Consider the following 27,472-nt stretch of genomic DNA (forward strand, 5'->3'; position numbering starts at 1 on the left):
GTAATGAATATCACACATCTCTACAGCATCTACAAATAAAAATCTAAAAATAATTAGCAAAAATATGTTTAATCATAACTATAATACAGTATATTGTTTGGCAATGCGAGGCATACCAACTATAAACACTGTACACTCACTGCAAAACCAAATCTTATGGCTTAATTAAAAATACATGAAATGCTTTGTCTTTCAATACAAAACCAAAGCCTACCTAGCTAATAAAAATATATGTGTGAGCAGAGTTGCTATTTATGAATGCTGGTGTGGAACCAAATAATCAATAAGATTAGGGGCCAGAATTGGGTAAACCACGATCCAATTTAGTGTGATACCTCCAACCTAATATAATAACACAGTTGGTATAATGTTAAATTAGCACTTGCAAAATTGTTACCCTGGGCTTTAGAAATTTGTGAATATGTACAGTACAACTCTGTTATAATGTTCTGTTTATAATGTTTTACTGCTTATAACATCATATTTTTTAGTGCTAGACATTAATACTGGCAAATGTTGTGTATTCAATATATCAAAGATACATAAAGTTCGCAGTTACATGTTGGCACTGTTGTCTAATATTAAAAAAAAATAAATCTTCACATTCCTTGCTATTCTAGTGTTTTTTCATGTATGTAAGATGTCCTACAATATTTCAGTTTGCCAAATATTCTGTGATGACAAAAAAAAAACGTATTTTCAATTACTGTTAAAGAGTTTAATTTATTTCATTTACTAGGTAGGAATTTCAAAATTACTTATTTTCAAGTGGTGAAGAAATTATAAATAAGCATTTCCACTCTAAACGTCATCATCATGAATCATGAGATAATTTTACGGAAATGTGACTGTGCCAGAAGCACGACGAAGTTGAAAAATTGTTGGCTTGGTTAGGTTAGGTTAACTAAATTTGATCCATCAGTGGTTTTAACACTACATTTTTTTACTTGACTTGATGAGTTCATTGGTAAAATGTTCAAACACAGACAAGTGCTAAACGGATACTTCCTGCTTAAAAAGTTCCCCCCCCCCCCCCAATGACCCCTTTAAAAATGTTATAACAGGGATGTAATAGTTACATAAGAAAAAAATATTTTACTACCTAAATATTATTTTAGAAATTTTTCCGGTTATACATAGGGACAAGATTATACGGCAAATTGCAATAAAACCAAAATAACGCTAAAGTGTCAATACAACACATACCGTAACACCAAAATTCTAATTAATACACCAATGAGCACCTAAAAGTAACTAAAAACATAAAATCAATCAGCAATTTGACAAAACTTAACTCAAATTACAAATGTTTAACTTGCTGGTTTCATTTTGGTTTTAAATTTTATATTTTTAATACATTAATATTTATAGCTCCTATTTTGTAATTCTAATTTTTAGTTTAGCTTGTTATGTACTTATTTATAAGTGGTGTTTGTTTGGAAAGAGGCCTAAAAAGAGGCAACTCTCAAATTGGTATTATCTCTATTCATCTGGAAGTCTAGAGAACATTCTTGTTCATTAGAATTTATATATTATTTAGAATGTGGTAAATATTTTAAAGATATTTTATATATTAATTTTTAGCTAGAATTTTTAGTAATATACTTTTTGATATGGCTACTTTAGTTTCAGGCATGTGTTTTTATAAATGTGTGCAAGGACTATTTTATTTATGAGTGTGCCGACGGTGTTGTGGTGACATCTGCTTCCGCGTGGAGGCGACAGAAGGCGGCAACATGTGTGAGTGGACAGTTAGTCACAGGCTGGCATGAGTGAAGCAGCTCTCTGCAATATAGGTTTAAAGCATGTTTTGGCACGATTTCTATGAAAAGTGAATCCGGTTCGTGAACATCTATGAGTACATGGATTTGCGCCTGTCATACTGGGTGTGCTTGATCGTGCAGCACACCCATGCTACTTTTGCATGCTGCTACCTTGGTAGCACGTCCGAAGGAAGAACTGGTCTGCAGCTACACTTCAAAATGTAAGTGTTGAACAGCCCTTACATGTAGGACCCTGGGAAGACAGTACTGTATTTACTGTGTCAGCGCCGAATTATTTGTGCCTTTTGGAACAGACCTGTGAGAAACACGTTTTGGTGTTGGATTTTGGATTTGCAACACCATTGCTAAAATGTTTAAAACTCTCCCCGGGACCTCCGGACCTGTTTTAACATTTTTGTTTTGAATACATAAAAAGTCAATTAATAACTGAAAACCTGGGTGAACATTTATAGTATTTAGTATTTTTAAAGGTAGCCAAAATGTTTATAGTCCTTATGTTTACATTTGTTGTAATATTTAAATTTTATACATAATTTTATGTTATGCTACGTTTCTGCTATTTTGGTAGGTGTAGGCCCTATTATAAAGTACCTTTTTCATAACAATTCAAGGCCATGTCTTTTGTAACAGCAAAGTATGTTTGCTTTAGTAAATTGACAAAAGAATAATTTTGAATTCTGTTTTGAATACTGTCTCCTATCCGTTCTCCCTCATTTTTCGCTAAGAATTTCTATAAATTTCATTGCTTTTATGTATGATGATTCTGGCAACCTTTTCAGACGCGCAACTTGTACTTGTGTTTCTGATGCAGCACTTGAATTTTTTGTTTATGGGTGTGCCGCTTTGGTTTAGCGTAGCTCCACGCAGGGTGTCTCGAGTTGTTATCACTAGCCCTGGGCAAGGGAAGTGGTGGCATTATATAGGAAAACTCATTGAATGTAATTTATTTAATATGAATTTCGTACCAGAATGTATGATCTAAATGGAGTGGAAAAAAATTATTATATTGTTTAAACTTGCATTGCTAACATTAGTAACATGTTTTTACATTAATGATGGCACATATTTCAAACACACAAAATTTGCTGATTGATTTTTATTTTTCAAAGTAGTTCTGTTTTAGATGTGCTTATTACTTATATTTTACTGTGTTAGTACATGAGGGGTCAATTAAAATGAGAATATATTGGTGAAATAAATTTTAAGATATATTATAGTTTTATATGTGCTGATAATATATATTTTTTAAATAAAAAAAGACAATGTAGAAAAATATAAACAACTACATCTCCTGTTTTAAAAATGAAATTGTCCTAAAAATAAAACCATAAAATCTTATTCCTAATTATACACCAATTCATGCTTTCTTAACTGGGCAGCTTTTTAACTTTTCATTTGGAATTTTTGACTCCCTAATTACTGGGAAAGAGTTAAAGGATTCAAGGGACACCTAAAAAAAAAATAAGAAATTGGACAATAAAAATTCTGAATTAACTCGCGTCACTAGACCGTAACCTAAACCAATTCTTTTCTTTTTTCTTACATACTACTCAAAACCACACCTGGTAAAGTTTTCTGAGCATTTCCAAGTCTACCAATCGTACGATTAAGTAAACTTCTACCACGCAATAGTGTTTTCAGGAACTGTTGCTCTTCTTCTTCAATGATGTCAATTATACTATGTGGATCCTTCTTCAACTACAAAATATAAAGCAACAAATAATCAAATTAATATTCCAACAATATGCATGTCAATCCATGCTAAGCAAACCTTTATAAACTGACCTCCGGAAAAGTGTCTCCCAGAAGATCAACCACTGTGTGAACCAAAGATGAAAAGAAACCAGGTTTTGCATTGAGTTTCTCAATAGCATATCTGACTGCTCTGCGAAGAATACGGCGCAAAACATACCTATATAGAAAAAAGATAATTAAAAAATAACTTTTAAGAAACATTTTCTCTTATGACCTAAAAAAATGTACAAGAATTATTGTCAATACAGCATAGTACGTATTTAATACACTTGCAAAATATTAGGTAATATGGATTAATTTCATACATCCTAGATAAATTCGACCTTTTAATATTCCTATGAATTAACTCTATGGAGCTAACATAAAAAATAAATACTAATTATGTATACATTAGTGATGGGTCAAATCCCATTTTTCCCGAATCCGAATCTTGAATTCGAATCCCAAACAGTACCTCGAATCCACCCCTCGAATCGGAATCCAGATCTCAAGGGTTGATTATAAAATAATTTATAAGTTAAGAGAAAAAATTAAACATTATGCAGAATTATTTAACCCTTTAAATTTTTATTTAAAAAACAAGGATTTTGACACGGTCTGGATCAAGACGATTCCGTTTTTGGTCACATATGTTTCCTGCAGTGCTGAACAAACGTTCAGAGACCAGTATTCGAGGATGTTTATTTCTGGGTTAACTGTAGGATCACGTAAGAATCTGGTCACTTCATCAATTGCTATAGAATCCGACTTGGTGGAATTAAGGCATTCAGGCATTATCTGTGAGTACAGTGATTCATGTATCCATGGAAATCGGAAAACGAAATTCAACATCCGACGGAACAATATTTTGTAGTTACCAACTTGACATTTGTTTAAAGTCCCAAATGAAGATAAACGCTTTCCTGAAATATTTAATGGAAACTGAAAGGCTCCATCTTGGCTTCAATGGTTCTTTTTAGGCCATAAGAAATATTGTCGTGCGTCTTTTAAAATTAAGCCTCACTAAAGCATAGTGATTAATATGCCAGAAGTTAAAAGTGACGGGGTGTTTTCTCTAGTTTACCCATTAAAATTCTTTATATTAATATTAGTTATTTTTTGTGTTGCTCAAAATGATTGGCTAACAAAGTCATTGGTTGGCCATCATGGAATTCTCAGATAATACATATTTTAACATTGGTAGTCTACACAAACCAAACTTGGTCCTAAAAAAATTCATAAATAGAACGTGTATCAGAATACGTATTTAAAATCGAATCGTGATTAAAATAATAATTGTATAATGTATTAATTTTTATCATTCATTATTTCATTGTTATTACTACATGTGCGATCGTAACTTGTGATGAAAGTCGGCATTATTGTTGTATTACTAAGTAACAGATTTCTCGGTAAAGTTATTAAAAAAAACAAGATTCATATTACTAGTCTAGATCCTAAATGTGCATTATTTTATTTTGTAGCATATTCTGAGAATACACCTGTGATTTATGCCTTATTTAATGCCAATGTAGCGACAATGCATCCATGTTAATGAATATAAAGTAAGTTTCCCAAATCAGTACATGCTTCATAATTTTTTTATATAATAACGAATTAAAAGTACAATACAGTAGAACCTCGTTAATCCGTGATGCGCTAATTCGGGAATCGGATAATCCGGGACAAATTAAAAGAGCAAAAAAATAAGAGAAGTAAAAATTGTCAGCGCTTAAAATTAACGTCACGCGGGCCTGGCAAACACTGCAAGCCATCGCGTGGGCTGCCAAACTCTGCAACACTGTTTGTACCGACCCTTTGTGTCACCCCCCTTTCAGCTGTCACATTTGTCACTCTTTAAACTTGAGGGGGATGTCCTGACTTCTGCTACCCGTCTCCCTTTGTTTGTTTCCACCCGCCAACTCACAGCATGCGCTGGTGAGTGAAGTGTCTGGGTGGCATTCGGCTGCACGACCGGGAGGGAGGGGGGGTGCCTACCCAAAATTTATGTGTGCAAGGTCAGCACGATCTTATCTTTCTCTCTTCGGCTGTTGTAAATGACGGTGAACTAATGGCTAGGCAGTGCTGTATTTTTTAAGCCGAGAAACAAATTCGAAGATTGCCGGCCCTTACCGTGAACGGATTATCCGGGTCTATTTTTTTTTTTACAGGATTTCATTTATCCGGGCATCTGCGGGTCCCAATTAACACGAATAATGGGGAGTTTACTATTTTTTATCCATCTGCTGCCAAGGCGCAGTAAGCCTCGGGAGATGTTACGTCACACGACCTTGGCCTTCAACCCAGCTGCACGCCGGTGTCCGAGAAGCTTGACAAGACCTTCCGGGCTTTTAATCGCTAGTCCGTGAAATTCAGTAATCCGTCATTATCTCGGTCCCGACCATCACGTATTAACGAGGTTCTACTGTACCTCAATAGGATGTGTTCCAAGGTTAAAGTAAACAGGCCAAGTAAATTGTAAGCATTTAAGTTTTTAAAGAACTACATTTACATCAATATTTTTCCTCGAATCCCGAATCTTTTCCCTCGAATTTCAAATCTTTCGAATACTAGAGATTCGGTGGGATTCGAGAATTCGACCGGCCCATCCCTAGTCTACATTTCATTCGCGATTAAAACAAAAACAGTTGAAGATAAAAAAAATTCAAAGATACCATTTCTATTTAAAAATTAACTTTCTACAACTTTTATTCTGTTAATTTTTTCACTACAGTGCACGTTTTTGAGATATGATTTGAAATTAAGACATTTTGGAAGATTAAGGATTTTAACTCAGACTTGAATCTTCTATATTCGGTTATTACAAGTACTCGTGGTTACTAGGATTTCTCTCGCCATTGTCAACTCTTGTAGTAGTGAGGTTCCACTGTAATTTTAGGTGCTTAGCTCAGGGAGCAGAACTACTCCAATGCAGGATCCCTGGACCATTGGGACCGTCCCACACATGGGAGACGTCTTGCCACGTCCGAAGTTAAGGCTCAACAATCCATTTACTGTTTCTGATTATTGAAGAAAAGTTACTATTTAAGTTCATTTGCTGGCCAAGGAATAACCATTCTAAGAGAAACTATGGAAGTCTCAGAAATTCCTACCTGGCAAGCTTAGTAAGGGTGTAAGTGAATGTAATGAAATGTGAATTATGCCTGGCATTGCTAAAAATGGAATACTTAATCAAACAAGAAAAATATGTAGAGAAACAAAAACCAAAGATATACAGAAACCAAACTAGAAACCTCTAAATAAAACAAATTTGGCTAAGTACTGGGTGGCTCAATACACAAACTCAATACTATGACAACATAAATTGACAAATAACATATTTAAGATTTAAATAAACAAACTTATCCAAGGTTTACAATGTGTACATTTCCTTCTCATTGTTTCCATCATAGTGAAAAAATTAACTTTTTTTTAACACTTCCCCCTTTTTACATATTTTTGTCCTGGTCCTTGAAATATGTAAAAAGGAGGTTCAACTGTATTTAATGCATGATGTGACTGACTTGAGTATTCTGTATAAAAACTGGTTAGCTATTATGTGTCTCTTAAAAATAAATTAAAAAGACTCACCCTCGGCCAGTGTTGTCCGGCCGACCTCCATCGGCCAACGTAACTGTGAGAGTGCGAGCATGGTCTGCCAAAACCCTGTACGCCATGTCGATACCGTTCACATCATCTGCTCCCACGAGTCCTTGGTACGGACGAGCGCCTGTGCCCTAGCAACAGACATAACATGTTGAAAAAACTTACAGCGAAATATAGAAACAGTATTTCACAAAGAGAATCAGGCTTGAGTAAAGTAAAATAACACACAAAGAAATATAACTTTCAAAAAATTTCACTAGCTCATTTCAGAAAAATTGGCATAACGTGAGGATTAACCTACTGTGTGTGTGTTTTGTATAAGTATATGTATGTGCAAGTATATCACACCTTAATTTTCCATCAATAAAATCATTATAAAATAAGGCAGAAACCACAGGAATTCAAGCGCTTCCATACTTTTAAAATCTAACCTATTGCTATGTTATAAATAGAGACATGGAATGTTCTTGAGTAGCAAGTCTTAAAATTCTTGGGTGACACCAAAATTATTGGATGAAATGGGAAAAATTCTTGAGTACAAAAATGGATTTCTTTAGTTTTAAATAAATAAATAAAGATACATGCATACTAATCAAGGGCAATGTGAATTTCTAAAACATAATAAATTAAATAAAAATAGTTTCATCCCAATTATGTTTTTTTTTTATTTGTAACATGCCTATCAACAGTTAAGACTATTTAACTTTTGAGACTTACCAGTTAGAGCTCACCGATTCACAAAATTTTGCCAATATAACGATACGCTGATATGCCAAAACAACATTTGCCGATTCACCGATTCCGAATTGATACAGGAAAAACACATTTTGGTTAAAATATTTTTATAACTCATTCTAAGAAAAGCATGTAACACAAATGCACATGTATTTTAGTTTATAAACAGAACATAACCTCTCTTTTTTTTAACTCATATTTTTAGCTTGTTTTCATTTCTTTTGGTGATATCCTGTTAGCTGCTAATGCTTATTGAAACACTGATTTACTAACGGGGCTGGAAAATTTAATTATTTAATACATTATTATATGAAACAAGATTATTTAATAATAGGTTACTAAAAATATATATGGATTCAAAAAAATACAAAGTTTAAAAAAATTAATTTAAATTGTGCAAAATTGCAAGACTTTGTACATGTTTACAATTCAAGAAGGGAATTCCAATACCATCTTAACGTATGCTTTGGCAAAAATTTATAGTACCAATCATTTATACAAAAATGCATTTCATGTGATTGCTTTGCACAGGAAACAGTAAAAGTCATTTACGTTATATGAAGTCCATTATTATTTGGTTATTATTTTTTTATTCAATTTTAAAAACTTTACGTAAGTTAATCAAAAAATGTTTCCATCAAGATATTACGAACATTTCTTTGCAGTTCAAGCATTTGGTATTATCTGTTGTTTGTAGTGGTAGCCATGTTCTAAATAAAGCAAGTTTTTTTCCTTATCTAACTTAAACATGCTGGTGATATATTTATTTAAGATGTATTAGATTCAATAACATTATTAAAACATAGGATGTTTAAGTTTGATATATACAGCTGGCACAAGTAGCTAAGAAATTACGTTCAAAGTATGTAGTAGTACAAAAAGTGAAAAGTGGAAAGGCACTTTTGTTTTTCAATGATATTGGCCAAAAATTAACAAGCATATTGGAAATCAGCAGAAACACAGATTCAACTAAATATAGGCAAAATTTGCTTCTACCGATTCGTATCGAAACAGCTATATTACAAATTATTTTCAGTGAAGCTACTATGTATTTAATAAAGTAAGAAGATATTGTTCTTTGTTTCAACGAATTTCTTCCGGAGGACCATAAATATATTAAGAGTCTGATTTAGTGAATACAACTCTGACAACGAAACGATAGCCAAATACAAATCAAACGACCCGACTGCACGCGGCCCGCCATCTTGCCGAACTGTTTATACAACACGCCAAAAGGGGCACAAGAAACACTTCACACAACAAGGACATAAGTCACAAAGTCCGAGCAGATATATTATTATCCTTGAGATAATGAATGGACCCTTTGTCTTGCAAAACCTACTTCAACCCCTCAAAAATACTGGAATTATTATTGTTATCGGGTCAGGGCATTTGCCTTGGAAATCTGTGGCTGGAATAAATGTGGGTGTCTGGGGTGAAACTGCTGAGACTGGTGTGAACATGATGCCAAGAAGGGCATAACAAAGGGAATCACATCCTATCGGAGAAGGTGACGTGATTAAAAAACTGTGCCGGCCAACACTGAGGAATGAGAGAGGCGGTTATGGGCATTCATTTTGACACTCTTTAAAAATGCCTCATTGTTCACTGCTTATCTAACAGGTTTTAATGACTATGACTGGTGTCTTTAAGATAAAAAAAAAACACAGTGAAGTTGTGATATGTTTTTCCAATGCTAGTTGCTGAAACAAATATATTATCCCTGCCACTTAAACGCTATCAGTACGGTAATAGTATTCTGCCATAACGTACCCTAAACTGGGGTACCTCATACGATAATTTGTAACACTGAATTCCATTACGTGTCCTATGATGTCTCACAATGTGCCAAATCTATGGTTCTGCATGCCATAGTAAATGTGCATTGCACCTATCAGTTTTAAGATTAAAGAAATAATACAATAACTAAAAATTCACAGAATTCGTGAATTGATACAAAAATCCACGAATAAAATAATTTATAAAGAAATTCGCACGTCAATCACATTTGAATAATCTTTAACTCTCATTGAAAGAATTTTCTCACTGTTTAATAGTGATGGTAATGTTTCGCAAATTCGTGAGTCACAATTTTTCCAGGTCTCCAGTTATAATCAACCTAGAACTAAAATTAGTCATAATATTTCTCATAAGATAAGCACAAAACAAAAATTTAAGATAAAAATAGGCCTTAGAATGTAGTAAAATTCATTAAAAAAAACTCTTCAATATTCAGTGCATAACCCCAGACAAAAAATTAACATGCAATCACAAGCTACAGAGATATTAACAGAATTAGACACCTTCTGGATGGCATCAAACAGGGGCAAGAACAGGTCTGTATCGTAATTAGACCTCTTCTTCTGTATGACAGACACAAGTCTCTCCAAGCCAAGGCCACAATCAATGTGCTTCCTCGGCAGAGTTCTCAAACTGCCATCCTTCTCCCTGTGAGCAAAATACACACTGAATAGCACAACTACCACACTTGTCAGCTTCAATTATTTATTATTTATTTTTATTTATTACATTCGATAGAACCTTTAATCATGGTACGTCAGTATGGTATGGTATAAAAAGGGACAGTTTTATATCATATCATTTAGAAATTACATAGAAAAAAGAATAAATAATAAACAGCAGCAAATTAACTTTAAGTTATGTAGGTATCTAATTTCAGAAATAAAGTTTGTTTTTGTTTTGGTTTAACAAAAAACTGCAGCTATAAATCTTAAAACCAGCTGGTCCAAATAACTAGGCCTGTGCGAATATTCGAATTTTCGGATATGAGTAGGAATAAACTATTCGTATTTGATTCCACCTTGAAATAACAAATATTAATTTGCTTCCGAATACTTCACATAGTATACGTTGTGTGTTTGTCATATACCATAATTCATTGGTGAGATTAAGTCATTTGTGCAATATAAATATCTTTTTTTAAATGTTGAAACAAAAACAAGAACAATAAGTGACGTTTTAAACACGCAACAAGTATTAAAAGTTTTTTTTTTTTATTTCTCGCTAAACAGTAACAGGAAATTTCGTGTAAAAATTTCAAAACACAGCATTTTTGTCATTTCAAACTTGAAAACAATATATTATTTGAATTATTTTTATCACACGCACTAGAAGTGGGGAAAAAAGTAAACAAACATCAACAACCAAATAACTACAATAATACAAAACACAGACACTCCACTGAGATGGGCATTAAAAGAAGTGATCGTCATAGTTAATGGTGTATCAATCGATAGTCACAATCATCTAACACCATGTGATACAGTAGCAGCTTACTTACTGTATATATCTATGACAAAACGGACGTTGCAACTCAAAAGTGCACTTCTCTGGTGAGTAATAAGAATAACTCGCTTACATTTTTTGTACGCAATTATCTAAACAATTATTATTTTTTTTCACTATATTTATATTCTAACACGTTAAAAACAAATATAGTTATTTAGTAAAAAAACTGCGAAGTTTTCTAGTCATGGAGGAGTTTAGATCAAATCATCCCAAAATCCAATTTCCTCGCTTTTTGGTATCTTTCAAATTATGAGTCAAATATTGGGTCCACTGGCATTGTTTTGTGCTAGAATTAAAAATAAATATATTTGCTACAACTTAACTTCTGACAATTTTTGTCGTAGGATCAGTTGTTCCTCAATATGGCTGAAAATTTTACCCAAATTTTAAAATTTTACTTTTTGGAAAAAATTACCAATTTTTGAAGTGCTATATTTTGATAACAATGGGACATACAGATTGCAGTTGAGCTAAAATTGTGGCACATTCAGTCTTTTATAAAAACTGAAAAATGAGTTTTTCGCTACCATATATATTTTAAAATTATAAGCGAAAAACAAAAAAAAAAGTATGAAAGTTTTGCTGTTTTTTGTGAATATGCACCCGGAAATTTGGTTGGATAATTCCATATTTGGATTCAGATCCCAAATTACATAAGGAATGATAAAAAAACTGACTACTGGATTTTTTTTTGCACTGTGAAACTACTATTTGCCTGTATTGTTAACAATATCAAATCCTCCTTGCATTAAGCCAATTCAGGTGTCTCTCAGAGAGGAACGTTGTCACCTTTACTACATATTTTACATTTTTATTAACATGTTGCAGATTTTCTTCCACGGCATAGGTGTTCTTTTTGCGTATGATATAAAATTTTACAGAATAATAACTGCATGTAAGGACTGTTTGCTACTTCAAAACAATATAAATGAAATTAACTTACGGTAAAAACATAAATTGGTTACCCTTAGTAATAAACAAAAACTAAAATTGTATCCTTTAAAAGAAAATATAAACCTATCATTTATAATTATAAACTAGACAATAATCAAATCTCTAAAACTACAACTATTAAAGATCTTGGTATCATATTAGATTCTAAATTATTCTTTCATTACCATGTTGATTATATAATCTTTAGCTCCCCTAGAACATTTTACCTAATTAATTACATCACCTTTTTTGCTACTGACATTGATTCCATCCTTTTCCTTTATTTTGCATTAATTATAACACAGTTAAAATATTGCTCTGTTATCTGGAATAACAGTAACACCACTGATAGTAATAAAATTGAGAACATCCAAAACAAAATTATTAAAATTGTAACTCTAAAACATTTTTCCCAACCTTCTTTAACTTTACTTTGTTAACGAATAGCTTATTTAGACGCTCTATTTCTGTATAAATGTTACAATAATAAAATCAAATGTAAATATATTTTAGACAATACCGGCTTTAGAGTGCCCCAGTTCAATAGCCGATTAACAACAGCTCTGTGTACAGTTCATAATTGTAACGACTGTCTTTATAGAACAATCTCTAACTCAAACAAATTCATTCTAAATTTTTGTCGAATTTATCTTCATTAATTGTTTTACGTATTATTTTTACTATATAACTGTCCTATACAAAAGTGTATCTCTTATTAATATTAAAACTGCTATAGCAATTTTTACTGTTTATTCTTATATGTTTGTGTATGTACTGTCTTGATTTGGGTCACTGCATATTTGTGGCCTCCTCATCTTCGTACGTTGGCTATTTGCGCTTGCACCTGTGCCTGCTTGCTCTTGGTGCCGTCGGGGTTGGGGAGAATGTCCACAGATTTTGCAATGACCACTATCCACACTTTCCAAATGTCACATGTCACTTCCCCCTTGTCACTTGTCACCTGTTTCTTTGTATGTATGTGTCGTGTCCACTGCAGAAGTCTCTGTTGTTGGTGGGCATGTTACCATTTACAATATTCTTACCTGTCAAGGTTTGAATTGCCAAAGAAGTTTCACTTCTATCATATGTACTGAGTTACACAGGAATTTATTTTTTTTCTTTTTTATTTCTGAGACAAGCACCTTGAACTTTATCAAGCATTTTCACCTGTTAAACTGCATGAACACCAAGTTCCAAATCTCCAGCACATCAGGATCGTCTTGGTTCACCAAATGGGCAGCATTCCTGTTCCCAATGCGGTCGTAGTGTATTTCAGAGCACGGCCCACAGGGGCCGGTCTCGCCCATCTCCCAGAAATTGTCCTTCATGCTGCCCGGCAGAATGTGTTCTGCAGGAATGCTAGAAAAAGAATCACCTTCTTCTCAAATGCACACTCCTAAAACTTAGCTTTATAAAATCACAGGATACATGCACGTAATAAACAACGTAAATCAGTTTGGTTTATTTTCTGATGGAAAAAAATAATTTGTTTTAACACAATAGAAATCCTCTTGTAACAATTGTGATGTGACCTAAATTTTTTTTACTAAGTTATACATGAGAGAAAACCTTTGAGCTGGGTAAAATACTACTGTGAATCTAGTTACAGATTAAGTATAGGTAGCTTAATAAAAAGGAATGTTAAGCAAGTTATACATTGTAAAATAATGAAACTGTTATACTTCATCTGAAAATGATTCAAGTTTAACATAGATTTCCTGAACACTAATGTAGTGAGGTACATATACATCCATACACATTCAAAAAACTAACTTCCATCCCATCAAACATCAAAACATACACAGATGTTAAGAGCTACATATATCTCTGCTTTGTAGGAGCACTAAGTCCAGGCCTGTACTAGAATGTGCACGTCAGGTAATGAAGTAAAAAAAAAACTAAAAGCACAAGCACATGAAATTTTCCAACATTGTTCATATTAAATGAACACTGGAACTAATACACTTATTAAAGAGACCAAACAATCAAACATGTTCACGTTTTACGAGTCAAGACCTCATACCTTTCTTTATTCTACTGAAGAAAATATATGCAGTACAAGTGACGGAATATAATTTAGCGAAAAAAATTAAAGACAGGAATGTCATTAACAAGAGGTTCAACATCTTATGACTGATATGTGTTATACTCAACACTTTCAAAGGAAGGTAAAGCAAAGTATTATTTAACTGTATGTATTAGATTCCAAATTTGATATACTTATACTTTTTACTAGTGCTGTGCCGATACGAACCGGCAGAAGCCAATTTTGTTGATATTTAGTTGAATCAGGATTTCTGCCGATTCACGATATGCTTGGTAATTTTCGGCCGATATTATTGAAATATAAAGTGCCTGTCATAACCTAAAAATCAAACTACCCTTTTTACTTTTCATATAATACATACTTTAAGATCGCATTATTTCTTAGCTATTTTTGCCAGCTGTACATATCAAACTTAAAAATCCTATGTTTTAATAACTTTCTTGAATCTAATACATTGTAAATAAATATATCACCAGTAAAGTTAGATAAAAACAAGCTAAAAATACAAGTTAAATAAGAGAGGCTATTTTTCATTTACAGACTAAAATACATGCGCATTCGCATTGCATGCTTTTCTTAGAATGAGTTATTTTAGGTAATTTAGTAAATTTATAAAAATATTTTAACCAAACTGTGTGTTCTATGTATCGGAATCGGTGAATCGGTAATAGTTGTATCACATATTGGCATATTCGAAAATTTTATAAAACTCTAATTTTTACACATAAAAATTGAATCAATATAAACCAACTACATTCCTACTTGATGAAATTTATTATTCATACTCATTATCAGGCATATTATAACACAATTCTCTATAAAGAAAGAAAGAATATATATATCATAAGATGTGAGATAAGTGTTGAATGAACATCAAATGAAACTAAACATAACCATTTATTCGCTAATAGAAAGCTCTGAAAAGATAAAATGGCTGAACGAAACTTATGGTTTTCGGTACCATGGGTTCTGCAACCAACCCCAAGTCCAGCCAGATGCTCTTGCACTCGTCGTCGGGCGGCAGTCCGGAGGTTGCGTCCCCCCCGCAGTAGGTGACATACAGCCGGTCCACCGGCAGGCCCAGCTCCCGGGTCAGGAGCTCCCACGCCCAGGCACAGATCTCCTTCTGCGCACAGCAGGAGACAAGACATGGGGCTTCACGAACTGCCAACACTCCCCTCACTCCTCTGAGCCATCCAGTTGGTCCAAACACACTTCACAACCCCAGCCATATGCTTTCCATCAAGAAGAAATTCAAAGCCCACTTCACTAGCACATTTGGTGGAACCACCAACCTCGTAGAAGGGGACCTGGGTTCATATTCCAGTTGAGGCACGAGTGAGCATGACATTTCCAATTGTAAGTTCATATTAAGTTTAATTTTACATGACCAAAATAAAATAAAATTTTAAAAACTAAAATCTGATACATTCTACAAGTGTTATAGACACTCAAATATGTAGTATATTAAATAGACAAAATAACTCTCCACCCCATAAACAAATCCAAATTACACCTCCAAGTCAGTAAACATACAATAGCACACAACTTTCTCACATAAACCTACATCACAATCAATGTTGATAACTTTTACATCATTGTACCACTCTCATTTCCCAAAAATAAAGTCTTTCAGTATTTATGTTTTACCTTGAAATAGTCTCCGAACGACCAATTTCCCATCATCTCGAAGAACGTGTGGTGATAGACGTCCTTGCCAACATCGTCCAGATCATTGTGCTTCCCGCCCGCTCGCACGCACTTCTGGGTGTTTACCACTCGCACCCATTTGGCCATGTCACTGTTTGGGTCAACAGTGCCCAGAAATATAGGTTTGAACTGCAACCAACAATCATGAACATTAAATTTTTTTGTAAATCCAATAGAGGGAAAAGTTTTCAATCCGACACATTTGGGACCATTGCCATGCCCGATCAGCAATTTTTCCGAAAATTCGAACATCAACATAGTTTAAACAGGAATACCAAAGAAAAATTAATACACAAGCAAAAAAAGGCATTTCAAACAAGTTGTAATAACCTGCTCCATAGAAAGAAAAGAATACAGATGAGCAATCCTGTTTAAAAAAGTACCTGAAATCTCATTGCGTCCAAGATTCTGATCCCTATGGAAATGTACTTATGAAATGATGAGAACTGTAACCATTAAAGGCCTGTCTACCATAGTCCAAAACTGTGGGCAGTCCGTGACCTTATCCTAATGTGAAGAACATCATATTGCAGCATCGAAAACTGCCCAGTCTACAATTGTTATGTCTGATGTCGGAATCTCCTGAATTCTTACGTAGTCTCTAGATACAGGAAATACTTTCCAATTGTTTTTCGTTAATTGTTTTCATGCATGTTTTTCAAACAGAAACAGGAACTCAAATATTGTGAGTGTTGCTGTTTTATGCTACCAAAGGATGTATATTGGGACAAAAAGTTCAAATTGACCTTTGCCCACACCACACATGAACGTCAGAGGGTCACGTGGACCAATCAGCAATCAGTGTCCGTCAGACACAGTTTGGGGCATTGCAATTGTAGTCCGGCCTCGAAAAACAGGATCCATCGAACACAGTTTAGGACATTACAATTGTAGACGGGCCTTAAAAAACAGGAAAAACTGTATTGAAATTAAAACTGACAATAGCACTAAACTCAGTGTGACCAGAAACACTAGGAGATCACCATCAGATGTCTAACCATTAATAAACAAAAGCACTCTGAGAAAACCACCATATGACTAGCCAGGAATAATCAGAAGCACTTGGAGAAATCTAACCCAAGTTTTTCTTAATATCAGAAAAATCACAGGAAAAAAAAACTGGCAGCGCAGTAATGCGACCTGGAGACCCAGGTTAACAGTTGGAATCTAATAGTGCCGGGTTACAGACTACTGAATCATTGAATGCCAGGAAAAATAATTTTCACTTTATTTATAAATAAAAATAACACTATTCTCGCAGTCACTATTAATTTTCAAGCCAACAAAAATTTCAAATCACACAAATTTAAAAATTTTTAAAAAAATGTAAAAGTATAACAGAGATACCTGGCACATTCCGGAGTTCGCGAACAACAGTGTTGGATCATCGAGGGGAATCGTCGACGATGAATGCACATATTCGTGTCCTTTTTTCTCCCTGAAGAAATTTATAAACCTGCTCCTGATCTCCTTGGCAGTGAGAGAGCTATCCATGGCACCACCCAATATCTAGAAGAAGAAAAAAAACATTTTTATTTGGCTTCAGAGCAACATTAGAGTTTTCAAAAATAAAAAATAAAAACTTTGTTGAGTTAGGCAGTATTCTATAATCACTAGCACTGGGCTCCTAATCCCAGGATAGGATGTATTTTCAAAAGTAATATCTAATATGAAGACGGCAAGATGATGTGAAATGATTACATTTCAAAGTTTTGTTGACATTACAGATGGTGAGACTTGAAGTGGGGTGAATGGACCAATGACGAAATGCATCAGCGAAGGAAAACGGGAGCAGCCCTAGAAAACCCACCGGATCACTGCAATGTTTCCCAGCTGATTTAGTGCCAAACAAAATATGTCCGTAGCGTCTGAATCCATTTGTTCTATATTTCGGTTATAAGGATAAATTCAGATCAGATAATACTACAGTTAATTGTGTGTATAAATATGGAGATATTTGTCTGTCCAAAAGTTACACTGGTTAGTAATATCTGAAAATATATAAATTGTTTAAAACAGTTTCTTGACTATAACTCCAATTAGGTAAAGAACACACCAAACTTATTCGTTGTCTTGAATTAACTGCAAACAATACGAGTTTTTTACATAACTATTAAACTATCTTTGTCTTGCAGTCACATTTTGAGAAATCACATACTAATTATATATGCTGTAATTAACGACGAGTTACACATAGTTTATGAATTTTATATTTTTGTTTGTTCTGTTTGTAAACCCCGCATGTCCTTTCAGTACAGTACTTGAACAACGACTGATGAAACAAAGCACATTACAAAGCTTACAGAAAAATTCACTTAGCTGGGAACTTCCCTGAAATACTGCTTTCCTATTGGCTATAACATTTATTCTTATAACTATTATTCAGTGATTCTCCGTTCAGCGGGTCTTCTCCCTGTTCCGTCACCTATCTCTGTCTCTTTCTAACTTATGACACAATTCTGGGATTCCCCAGTCAGATAGCCTTCCCAGTCCTGGTGAACATCTGTCTCTCTCTTACACAGGATGCGACAAATTATTGTCTATCATTTCGGGCTGCTATGTCGCTACACATCTTTCTTTTACATCCGGCACTGTTCTATGTTATAAAAAAAGCCATGAATCATATACACAAATTATAGTTATGAAAAAAAACATTTAAATGCAATAATATACTGAAAATCACGCTTACATAAATAAAAACCTAGCCAGCAAAGTGAAAACCAGTAAAAACATAGTTAACAGGGATTTCACAAAATAATTAAATATCACCATTAATTACCAGAATATTACTGACAGAATATAAATAACAAACTAGGTCACTGTGACCTTGAACTTACATAAACGGCGGATCCCTTCTGAATGACAGAACATAATATTTATTCCTCAAAAATTCTCATGAAACCTGGGAGGGCAGGGTCGTGCAAAGTTACAAGTTTATGGTTACATATGCTGAATGAAATGTTATAACATTCAAACTAACAAGTGCTATGTACATTAAGAAACAAATATAAAAATTTAGTGTGACGTGGTCGGTGGGTTACTTAATACAGAATAATAGCAAGTAGCCAGGTTCCTCAACCAAGAATTTCAAGCAATGTTGTTTCATTGGACTCAAGAGACTCGTGCGCCAGTAAATTGTAACTGTAAAATAGGGGGGGGGGGGGGGGGGGGGGAGGAGAGAGAGTCCCTTTATAGGCCAGTCAACAAGAGGCAAAGCAAGCACTTTTTACCAGCAGACCTGAAAACTTGATATAAGGGTAATTCAATGACGCTGAATCGATTGGTGCAATTTTTTTTGCAATCAGACGTGAAGTTTAAGGAGAAAAGGGTTAAAAATTGGTTTGAATCAGTTTTTCTCAGAATTTAGGAGTTTAATCAAAAAACGTTTCCAACAAAAGTTGCTGAGAATTAAAAAATACATTAAAAAGGTTCTCAGGTCCATCTTCGTATTTCCAATCATTAGCGAGAAATATTGGAAAGAAAGTAGTAAAGCGTAATTGTACGTAAAAGTGGGGCTAGTGTGCGTGCGAGCGTACGTGTGAACTAAACACAAACGAAGGGTCTTTGGCTATTCTCAGGCCTCTTCGTCATGACTAGGGAGTGCGAGTGAGAGAAGAAACTGTTTGTTCTCTCTTTCTATTGTCTCACGCGTTAGCGACTATTTTTCCTGTTTGGCCGTTCATTGTCGAGCGTTATATATATATATATATATAATGTCGGCGTATAAGCGCGCAGTTTTTAAATCGAATCGTGATTTTTATGGCATGCGGTTTTCTTATTTATTGTCAAAATAGTGAACCTAAAATAAATAAAAACAATATTTCATTTTAAAAGAAACTAATAGTTTCCGAAACCATTTTTCTTCAGTCAAGAGTTAAAATAATGAATTTAATTTGTGTCTGTTCATAAAATTAATTGATATAATTAATTGATTTAAATTTTTTGTCTCACTAAATTTATTTATATATAAAATTGAATATAGTATATACTTTTTAAGATAAAATTTAAATTTTATCCCTATTAAATGGTGTATTGCATAAAATTTTAAATTACAGATTTTTTGCCCAACAAAAATTTATTTGTATATCAAATTGAATACATACTTGAAAAAGAAGTAATTAAGTCCATACATAAAATTGATTCAAAATATACAGCAAGGCATACTAAAAACGTGGAATTGATTTTTAGTCTAGATATAATTTTAGATAATTTTTAATATTATATAAGAAAACTTTAATGCCTTTTTTTCATTACAGGAAAAAAATTAAATGGACCACAATATAATTGGAATTTAAATTCGATGAATTAAAATTATACTACGACTGCATGCTATTTCAAATTTAAATTGAAATACAACAATTATAAAAATGCAATTACTTGAAATAAATTTTATATTGCACGGAATTTGTATTGTGCCAATTTTCATTATGTGCCTAATTCAAATATTTAAATTCAAATTAAGTACACTATTTTAATTTCACAAAGTTTAGTTCAAAACTTAAAATTGTATACACATTTTTAATTCTAATAAAATTATATACATATTCTTAATTCCACATTACAGTTCGGGACATTCAATTGTGTACATAATATTAATATGAGAATTAAAATTATTGAAAATATTATAAATCTATACTAATATTATAAAGCTGAAGAGTTTGTTTGTTTGAACGGGCTAATCTCAGGAACCACTGGTCCGATTTGAAACATTCTTTCAGTGTTGGATAGTACATTTAAAGAGGAAGGCTATCAATAACATTAGGGATCCTTACTAATAGTCAAATTTAGAATCAAATGTGTTCGAGGGGGTTAGATACAACATGCAGTACACGTACGAAGTGTGTGTTGACAATGCCGCAGGCACTAGAAGTTTATTAAGCGAAATACCACTCACCGACTCACTCATCACGAGATCTCGGTAAATATGTAGAGTAGCGGTATTGCGGAAAAAAATGTTAAAAATACGAAAATACTTTTATTATATGCTCTTTTACTTCCTCTTTTCATTAAACCCGGCGGAGATAAGAAACTCCAAATACTTTAGGTGATATCACATTTTTTAATTTTCATAGTTGGGCGATATTTCTAAAAAAAAAAAATTAAAAATTCCGAAAATACTTTTATTTTATGCTCTTTAACTTCCTCTTTTCATTAAACCCGGCGGAGATAAGAAATTCCAATTACTTTAGGAGATATAGAATTTTTTAATTTTCATCACAATACCTGTGCATTCATGCGGCATTTATAATTTTTCTTGTTTACGAGTATGAATTTTTTTTTTTTTGCGGCGTTCACCCTTGGTTAGCCGCCTCTAAGTTAGGTGAGATTTTAACGTTTCAAATGTTAATGTTTTATTTGTTATTTGAATATTGTTGTGCAGGTAATAAGTAAAAAAAAAAAAATACGTGAGTTCCTACTGTTCATCCTTTGTCCCGGTTTGTTAGGTCAGGTCAGTTACATTATAAATAAGTACTTTAAAACTAAACAACCATTAAAATTAATTCATATTATTTTTATTGTCCGCTTAGTTTGAAAGTATTTATAATGTAACTGACCTGACCTAATTGACCATTTTAATTAATTAAGCATTCAAGAACACACGGCAAAATAAAAAAATTTTGGCGGCCGAATGATAGCACAGGTCTTGTATTGCAAATTAAAACGGCGATATCTCCTAAAGTATTTGGAATTTCTTATCTCTGTCGGGTTTAATGAAAAGAGGACGTGAAAGAGCATATAATAAAAGTATTTTCTGATTTTTAACATTTTTATTTCGCAAATACCGTTACTCTACATATTTACAGAGATCTCTAAAACTATACACCCGATTGACTTGAAATTTAGCATAGTTACTCATTTTGTGATGTAGACGCTCACTAAGAACGGATTCTGCGGAAATTCGATCCCAAGGGGCGTTTCGGGGGCGTAATATATCAAAATTTCCAGTTTTTGGTAGGAAATCACCATGGCAACGGCTGTTGCTTTGTTGATGCTTTATTAGTCTCTATGGCAACGACTATTTCATTGTTAGTGCAGTCCTCATCACCGTTGAAATTTTGCGGGTACTTTAAATATCAAAAATTGCACTTTTTTTCAAGTATATATATTTTACAGACTTGAAACTTCACAGTAATGTACCTTATGTTGTTTTGAAATGTAAAAGTACTGTGTAATATTTAGTTTTTGTGGTTGTACAGTTTGTTTGTATATATGTATATATTTGTATTAATTGACTTGTTCACATGTTACAATAACCAGCGTTCTAGCCTGTTCAAATCACCAAGTTACAGACAAAATACAGTTAATGAAAGTTGTAATAAGATAGCGTATATGGCAAAAAAACAGAGCCGCATAAAACCCAAAGAAACATGGTCAACATAACCATATGGAAGCATTCATAATATAACAGAAACAAAAATCAAATTAATATCAGTAGGTATTAAAAACAATACACTTAACAAACACAACTACAATATATCACCTGCCCAGAGTCCCCTTCAAAATACAAAATTTACAACAATCGTATACAACACTCTAACACTGAGCACATGAAAATCCCGCATGCAAGTATGGAACCAAAGAGTATATAAAGGAACAAACATGTGCAAGACATAGAACATTAGAGTACTAGATGCACATTTAAAATAGATCATTCGATTAGACTAATAATATTTTTTATAATATATTTTTTACATCTGTTGCGTTTGATATGCCTGGGATAGAGGGTACAAGCATAATCACATGTCAAAATTCAACCCTGTAGTTAATATTGAATAACGATATAAATAAATAATAAATAAGATAATTAATGGAAAAAATTATGCATCAAAAAATTTATAAAATTACGACATAAATCATAGTCTATGGTAAATTTTAATCCTTTAGGCACATTAAAGAGTTTAATAAGGTTGGGGTATTTTTATTTTGCAATGTGTTGTCAGAGATAAGTAAATTTACTTATCTCTGATTGTCGTACTGGAAAACTGGAATTATAACATTGCCTTGTTTATTTTTCTGAATGCTTTGAAATCATGAAATAAGAAATATTTGACACGAAGCTGTAGTTACAGAGCAAAGTGGTTTTAAGTAATGAATTGATTTTGAAGTTAAATCTGTTTTAACTCCTCTGCCATGGAAGATCTAGACGACAAATTTTGCTATGTTTATAGTTATACCATCGAAGCTAAGCTTACTGTTAAAATGTAAATATAATTTTATGACTTTTACATGTCATGAATGTGCCCTAGATATAAATCTAAATTAACCCCATTTAACAGAAATAGCTGAAAAGTAACATTTTATGATGACACTAGTAATATATGTTTTTAAAAATTATAGTTTATTTAATGCCTAGTTATGTAATAGTTAATTGACTGTAATAACTTTCACTATGTAATTTATGTTCCTATAGTAATTCATGTATACAGAATGTAATGATATATATATTTTTTTAAATTGGTGTATTAAGATTTGTTTTGATTTCCATTACGGTGTTGTGGTTTGCTAGATTTAGTTGATAAGTGTATTTCTTCACCTCAGCCAAGGGTTTTTTTTTTCTTTTTACATTTCAAATTTGTATTTCACTTCTTTTTGGAGGTAGTGTGTAGCAAGCATGGAGACCACACCAGTATCCCTTGTTTGAGTAGTTTTGGAGTACAAAGGCTTGACGTAATAATTTTATTTAAAAATTACTTTTATATCCAATAGTTATGGGAACCCTGCAACATTTGGTTTTGTAACTGCAGATAATGTGTTAGACGCATGTGCTTGTTTCAGAGGCACGCTGGAAGGCAAGCGCCAGAAACCAGAATATGAGAAGTTGTTGACAGATCCCATGCTGAAGTTCTCAGGTCTGTATCAGGATGGCTGTGCCGACCTGATGGTGGTCTGCCAAGTGTTTGCTGATGGCAGGCCGTTAGCTCTGCCCATCTCCACCTCCTACAAGCACTTCACCTCCAGGTGGAAGTGAGTTCAACTTGTCGTGAACCTTCATCGCTAGTCATGATTGTTTATTGCAAACCTGAAACAAATATGTGATGCACCTTTGCCTGGAAAATTTCCTTTTTTTTTTTTTTTTCGTTACCAACATACACACATATACATGTTTATACACACTCATAATTTAAGAGGTATTCTTTAGGAGAGCCACTTTTCTGAAGAATAATAATAAATAATCTGAAAATGCTTTTTTTTAAATTCCTAACATGATTTTGGATGTTTTCCTAAGAGTGCATTGTAATACTTTAAGTAGTTTACCATTTTAATGAGTGGTTAAGTTATGTGTTGAAATCTACCTACGCCTGTAGGCAGTGCCAAAAAGCATTTTTTTGTATGTGTCTCTTTTTTTTTTTTTTTTTTTTTTTTTTCAATTTGTGAAAATTTTGTTTTAAGGTGACACCCTTTGTAAAAATACATTTTAATTTTGGTAAATATGTACAGTCGCGGTAGATGCCAAAAAAAATGCTAAAAATCCGAAAACACTTTTATTCTGTGCTCTTTCACTTCCTCTTTTAAAATCAACCGGCGGAGATAAGAAATTCCAACTACTTTCGGAGATATCAAATTTTTTAATTTTCATCACAATACCTGCGTATTCATGCGGAAAAAAATGCTAACAATCCGAAAATACTTTTATTCTATGCTCATTCACTTCCTCTTTTCAAATCAATTGGCGGAGATAAGAAATTCCAAATACTTTATGAGATATCGAATTTTTTAATTTAGCAATACAACGCCCGTTTAACCCTTCGAACGTCACCATTTTTTATTTTGATGTGTGTTAGTGAATGCGTAATAAATAAAATGATCAATTAGGTCAGGTCAGTTACATTATAAATACTTTCAAACTAAGCGGACATTAAAAATAATATGATTTTAATTTAATGGTTTTTTAGTTTTAAATTATTTATAATGTAACTGACCTGACCTAACAAAACCCGGACAAATGATGAACATTAACAACTCACATAATTTTTTTTTACTTATTACTTGCGCAACAATATCCAAATAAAAAAATAATACTTTAAAATTAGAAACGTTAAAAACTCACCTAAGTTGGAGGCGGGTACATTTCCTTTGCCACTATAAGGAAATGATGTAGTCGTTCACGGCAGAAGTTGACCGATTAATTAAACATCGTATTGAACAATAAATGAATAAATAATCACGTATTGGTTCATTTGAATACTGACCAATCACGGAATAAATAATCACCTATTGGTTAATTTGAATACTGGCCAATCACGGAACAGTCACGTGACAAAATTGTCCAATAAGAAACATGATACTCGTAAACAAGAAACCTTATTATCTATGACAAGAAACAATGGTTTTTGCCGCATACTACGCAGGTATTGTGATGAAAATTAAGAAATTCGATATCTCCTAAAGTATTTGGAATTTCTTACCTCCGCCGGTTGATTTGAAAAGAGGAAGTGAAAGAGCACAGAATAAAAGTATTTTTAGATTTTTAGCATTTTTTTTTGGCATCTACCGCGACTCTACATATGATGAAATTTAAAAATTAGATATCTCCTAAAGAATTTGGAATTTCTTACCTCCGCCGGTTGATTTGAAAAGAGGAAGTAAAAGGGCACAGAATAAAAGTATTTTCAGATTTTTAGCATTTTTTTTGGCATCTACCGCGACTGTACATATTTACCTTAATTTTTTTCATAATGCGCCTAAAGAAGTATAACTTCAGAAATTTGTGGAAAAATGGTATTCAACATACCTAACCACTCTTAAAAACTGAACTACTTGAAGTATCCAATGCCCTCTCAGAAAATTATTCAAAATCATTTAAAGAATTAATATGAATTTTTCATGAATTTAAAAAAAAATTTCAGAATAGTGGCTCTTTTTCGGGTATGTTTCCTACCGTACTCGAATATTTTATTTGGTTCAGGTTGTATAAAATACGTTGATATAATTAATTAGTTGGTTTCAGTGAAAGTATAACTGGAAAATTCTCCGGAAAACTTAAAATCTCATCCCCCGCATTTATTTAAGTTATACCATATTTGAAAATATCTAATTGTTGCCTGGGAACATTGAATGCTACAGTCTGCTTGTGCGATTGAATGAAATAGAGAATTGAATGAAGTGAGACGAGGTTGCCGAGATGAGAAAGGAGCATCGTTGGAAACGGAAATACTCGAAGAAAACCCACCCTCCTGGTTGGATCCTGCCGGGAATCAAACCCTTGCATCTCCTTCGTGGGAGTGAGTGATAGACAACCTCGGTCCCTGCTTGTGTGGTAACTCCGTGTCTGGAGACAAGAAGGCACCTCAATCTGGCAGCTGTGATCTACAGTGAGGAAAGACAGACAGTTCTCCCTGCCCAACTGGGTTGAATTTTGTTTGTAGGTTTCACTCGTCATCAAAGCAGTAGCTCAGAATCGGAACTATTGTGCCATTGTGATGGTTTCTGTAGGAGGGAGACATTGAGACATTTTATGAATGAAAGTGCTAACAATTATTGTAGATGCACTGGTTTTTTATAGCTTGGTATCATAAATTTTCTTGAGAAAAAAACCATTTTAAAACAATTTTCCTTGAGACTGGGTTTATAAACTACCCAAGGAATGCGATGCAACAGCGAAACATATGTACAACTAACGCAAGAAAATCACAGTCCTTTAAAAAGGATGCAAGTTATAAGACATCTCTAAACCTCTAACTTAAAATGATAAAACCATAGAAGAAAAATTTCTGCCACTAGCTTATTTTAATATTTTTTTAATGAAAACAAAATAAATTGATATTAATCATATTTGAAAGTGTGATATTTTTTTTTAACAATATTGTAAAAATTATGTGTATTGTTACGATTTACCGCGGGTTCGTAAAGGATAGCACAATTAAAGATTTTATTACACACACAGTTTTATTGATGGCCACTACTTATGCCACTTACCATTAATCTTATAAAATTGCCAAATAATCAATTGCACTTAAAAATGTTGCTTCACCAGTCACTCGTTTTTACAATCCACACACCTCGCTGGGTCACACCTCTGGCACAACTTTCGCCGCAGCACCCCTCGTGGGTCTCCGCCGCGGGACTCCGTCGTCGCACTCCGCCGCCGCAGACGCACTTGCCTTCGCCGAGGATCCGCTCGACGCCTCGCTCGGAACTTCGCTCGGGACTCCACCGCGGTAAAACTCCCGACTGAACTCTCTCTCTGAACTCCGACTCCCTCCTGAGGCCGACATCCTCTTTTTATATATCAGCCGTCATTTCTGGAACTCACGAGTGCGGCCGGGGCCAGTCACGTCATTCCACGCCGACACGACGGCAGAAATCTCTCGAAACACTTGTCGGCGGCTCGCGTAACTCCGCAGCTGTCTGGTTTCAGTTACGTGTCAAAGGCAGGGCGCCGCGCAGGGATTGGTGGGAAGGAGGGGGGAAAGCGACAATCCTTATTATCTCCCAGGCGCACGCGGCGCATATCATGTTGCGGCAGTCGCCAGCCAGCTCTGCACCTGCACATGTCGTAGCCTTGTTCACGTTCGTAACATAATGATAAAAATAACATTGTGGGCATCTATGCTTTTAACGTCAGCATCTTTAATAAAAGTTTTTGGAGCACTTCCATTCAAATACTATCTAA

General features: G+C 33.7%; 2 protein-coding genes across 8 annotated transcripts in view; one reads left to right on the forward strand and one right to left on the reverse strand.

Moving 5' to 3' along the window:
• LOC134536609 (alanine--tRNA ligase, cytoplasmic) overlaps positions 1–22,463 on the reverse strand; it is a 54,659-nt gene extending 32,196 nt beyond the window's left edge. The window contains exons 1-9 of one of the 7 annotated variants that reach the window (XM_063376434.1): positions 22,340–22,446; positions 17,206–17,367; positions 15,799–15,987; positions 15,129–15,274; positions 13,269–13,460; positions 10,163–10,307; positions 7,110–7,255; positions 3,570–3,696; positions 3,347–3,482 (exon numbers count right to left, since the gene is read on the reverse strand). In XM_063376434.1, coding sequence (XP_063232504.1) covers positions 3,347–3,482; positions 3,570–3,696; positions 7,110–7,255; positions 10,163–10,307; positions 13,269–13,460; positions 15,129–15,274; positions 15,799–15,987; positions 17,206–17,352 — 1,228 coding nt within the window. In that variant the 5' untranslated portion in view covers positions 17,353–17,367; positions 22,340–22,446. Of the gene's footprint in view, positions 1–3,346; positions 3,483–3,569; positions 3,697–7,109; positions 7,256–10,162; positions 10,308–13,268; positions 13,461–15,128; positions 15,275–15,798; positions 15,988–17,205; positions 17,368–17,668; positions 17,843–17,914; positions 18,151–22,339 lie in introns of those variants that run through there. The other 6 variants (XM_063376442.1, XM_063376425.1, XM_063376415.1 and 3 more) reach the window with 6 other exon arrangements.
• Positions 22,464–22,799: 336 nt separating this feature from the next.
• Positions 22,800–27,472, forward strand: part of LOC134536656 (phosphatidylinositol 3-kinase catalytic subunit type 3) — a 74,643-nt gene continuing 69,970 nt past the window's right edge. The window contains exons 1-2 of the mRNA XM_063376466.1: positions 22,800–23,060; positions 23,635–23,823. Of these exons, the coding sequence (XP_063232536.1) occupies positions 22,990–23,060; positions 23,635–23,823 (260 nt within the window). The 5' untranslated portion in view covers positions 22,800–22,989. The remainder of the gene's footprint in view (positions 23,061–23,634; positions 23,824–27,472) is intronic.

The sequence above is a fragment of the Bacillus rossius genome, chromosome 1, assembly GCF_032445375.1.
Source record: "Bacillus rossius redtenbacheri isolate Brsri chromosome 1, Brsri_v3, whole genome shotgun sequence".
In the NCBI taxonomy this organism is placed as follows: Eukaryota; Metazoa; Arthropoda; class Insecta; order Phasmatodea; family Bacillidae; genus Bacillus; species Bacillus rossius.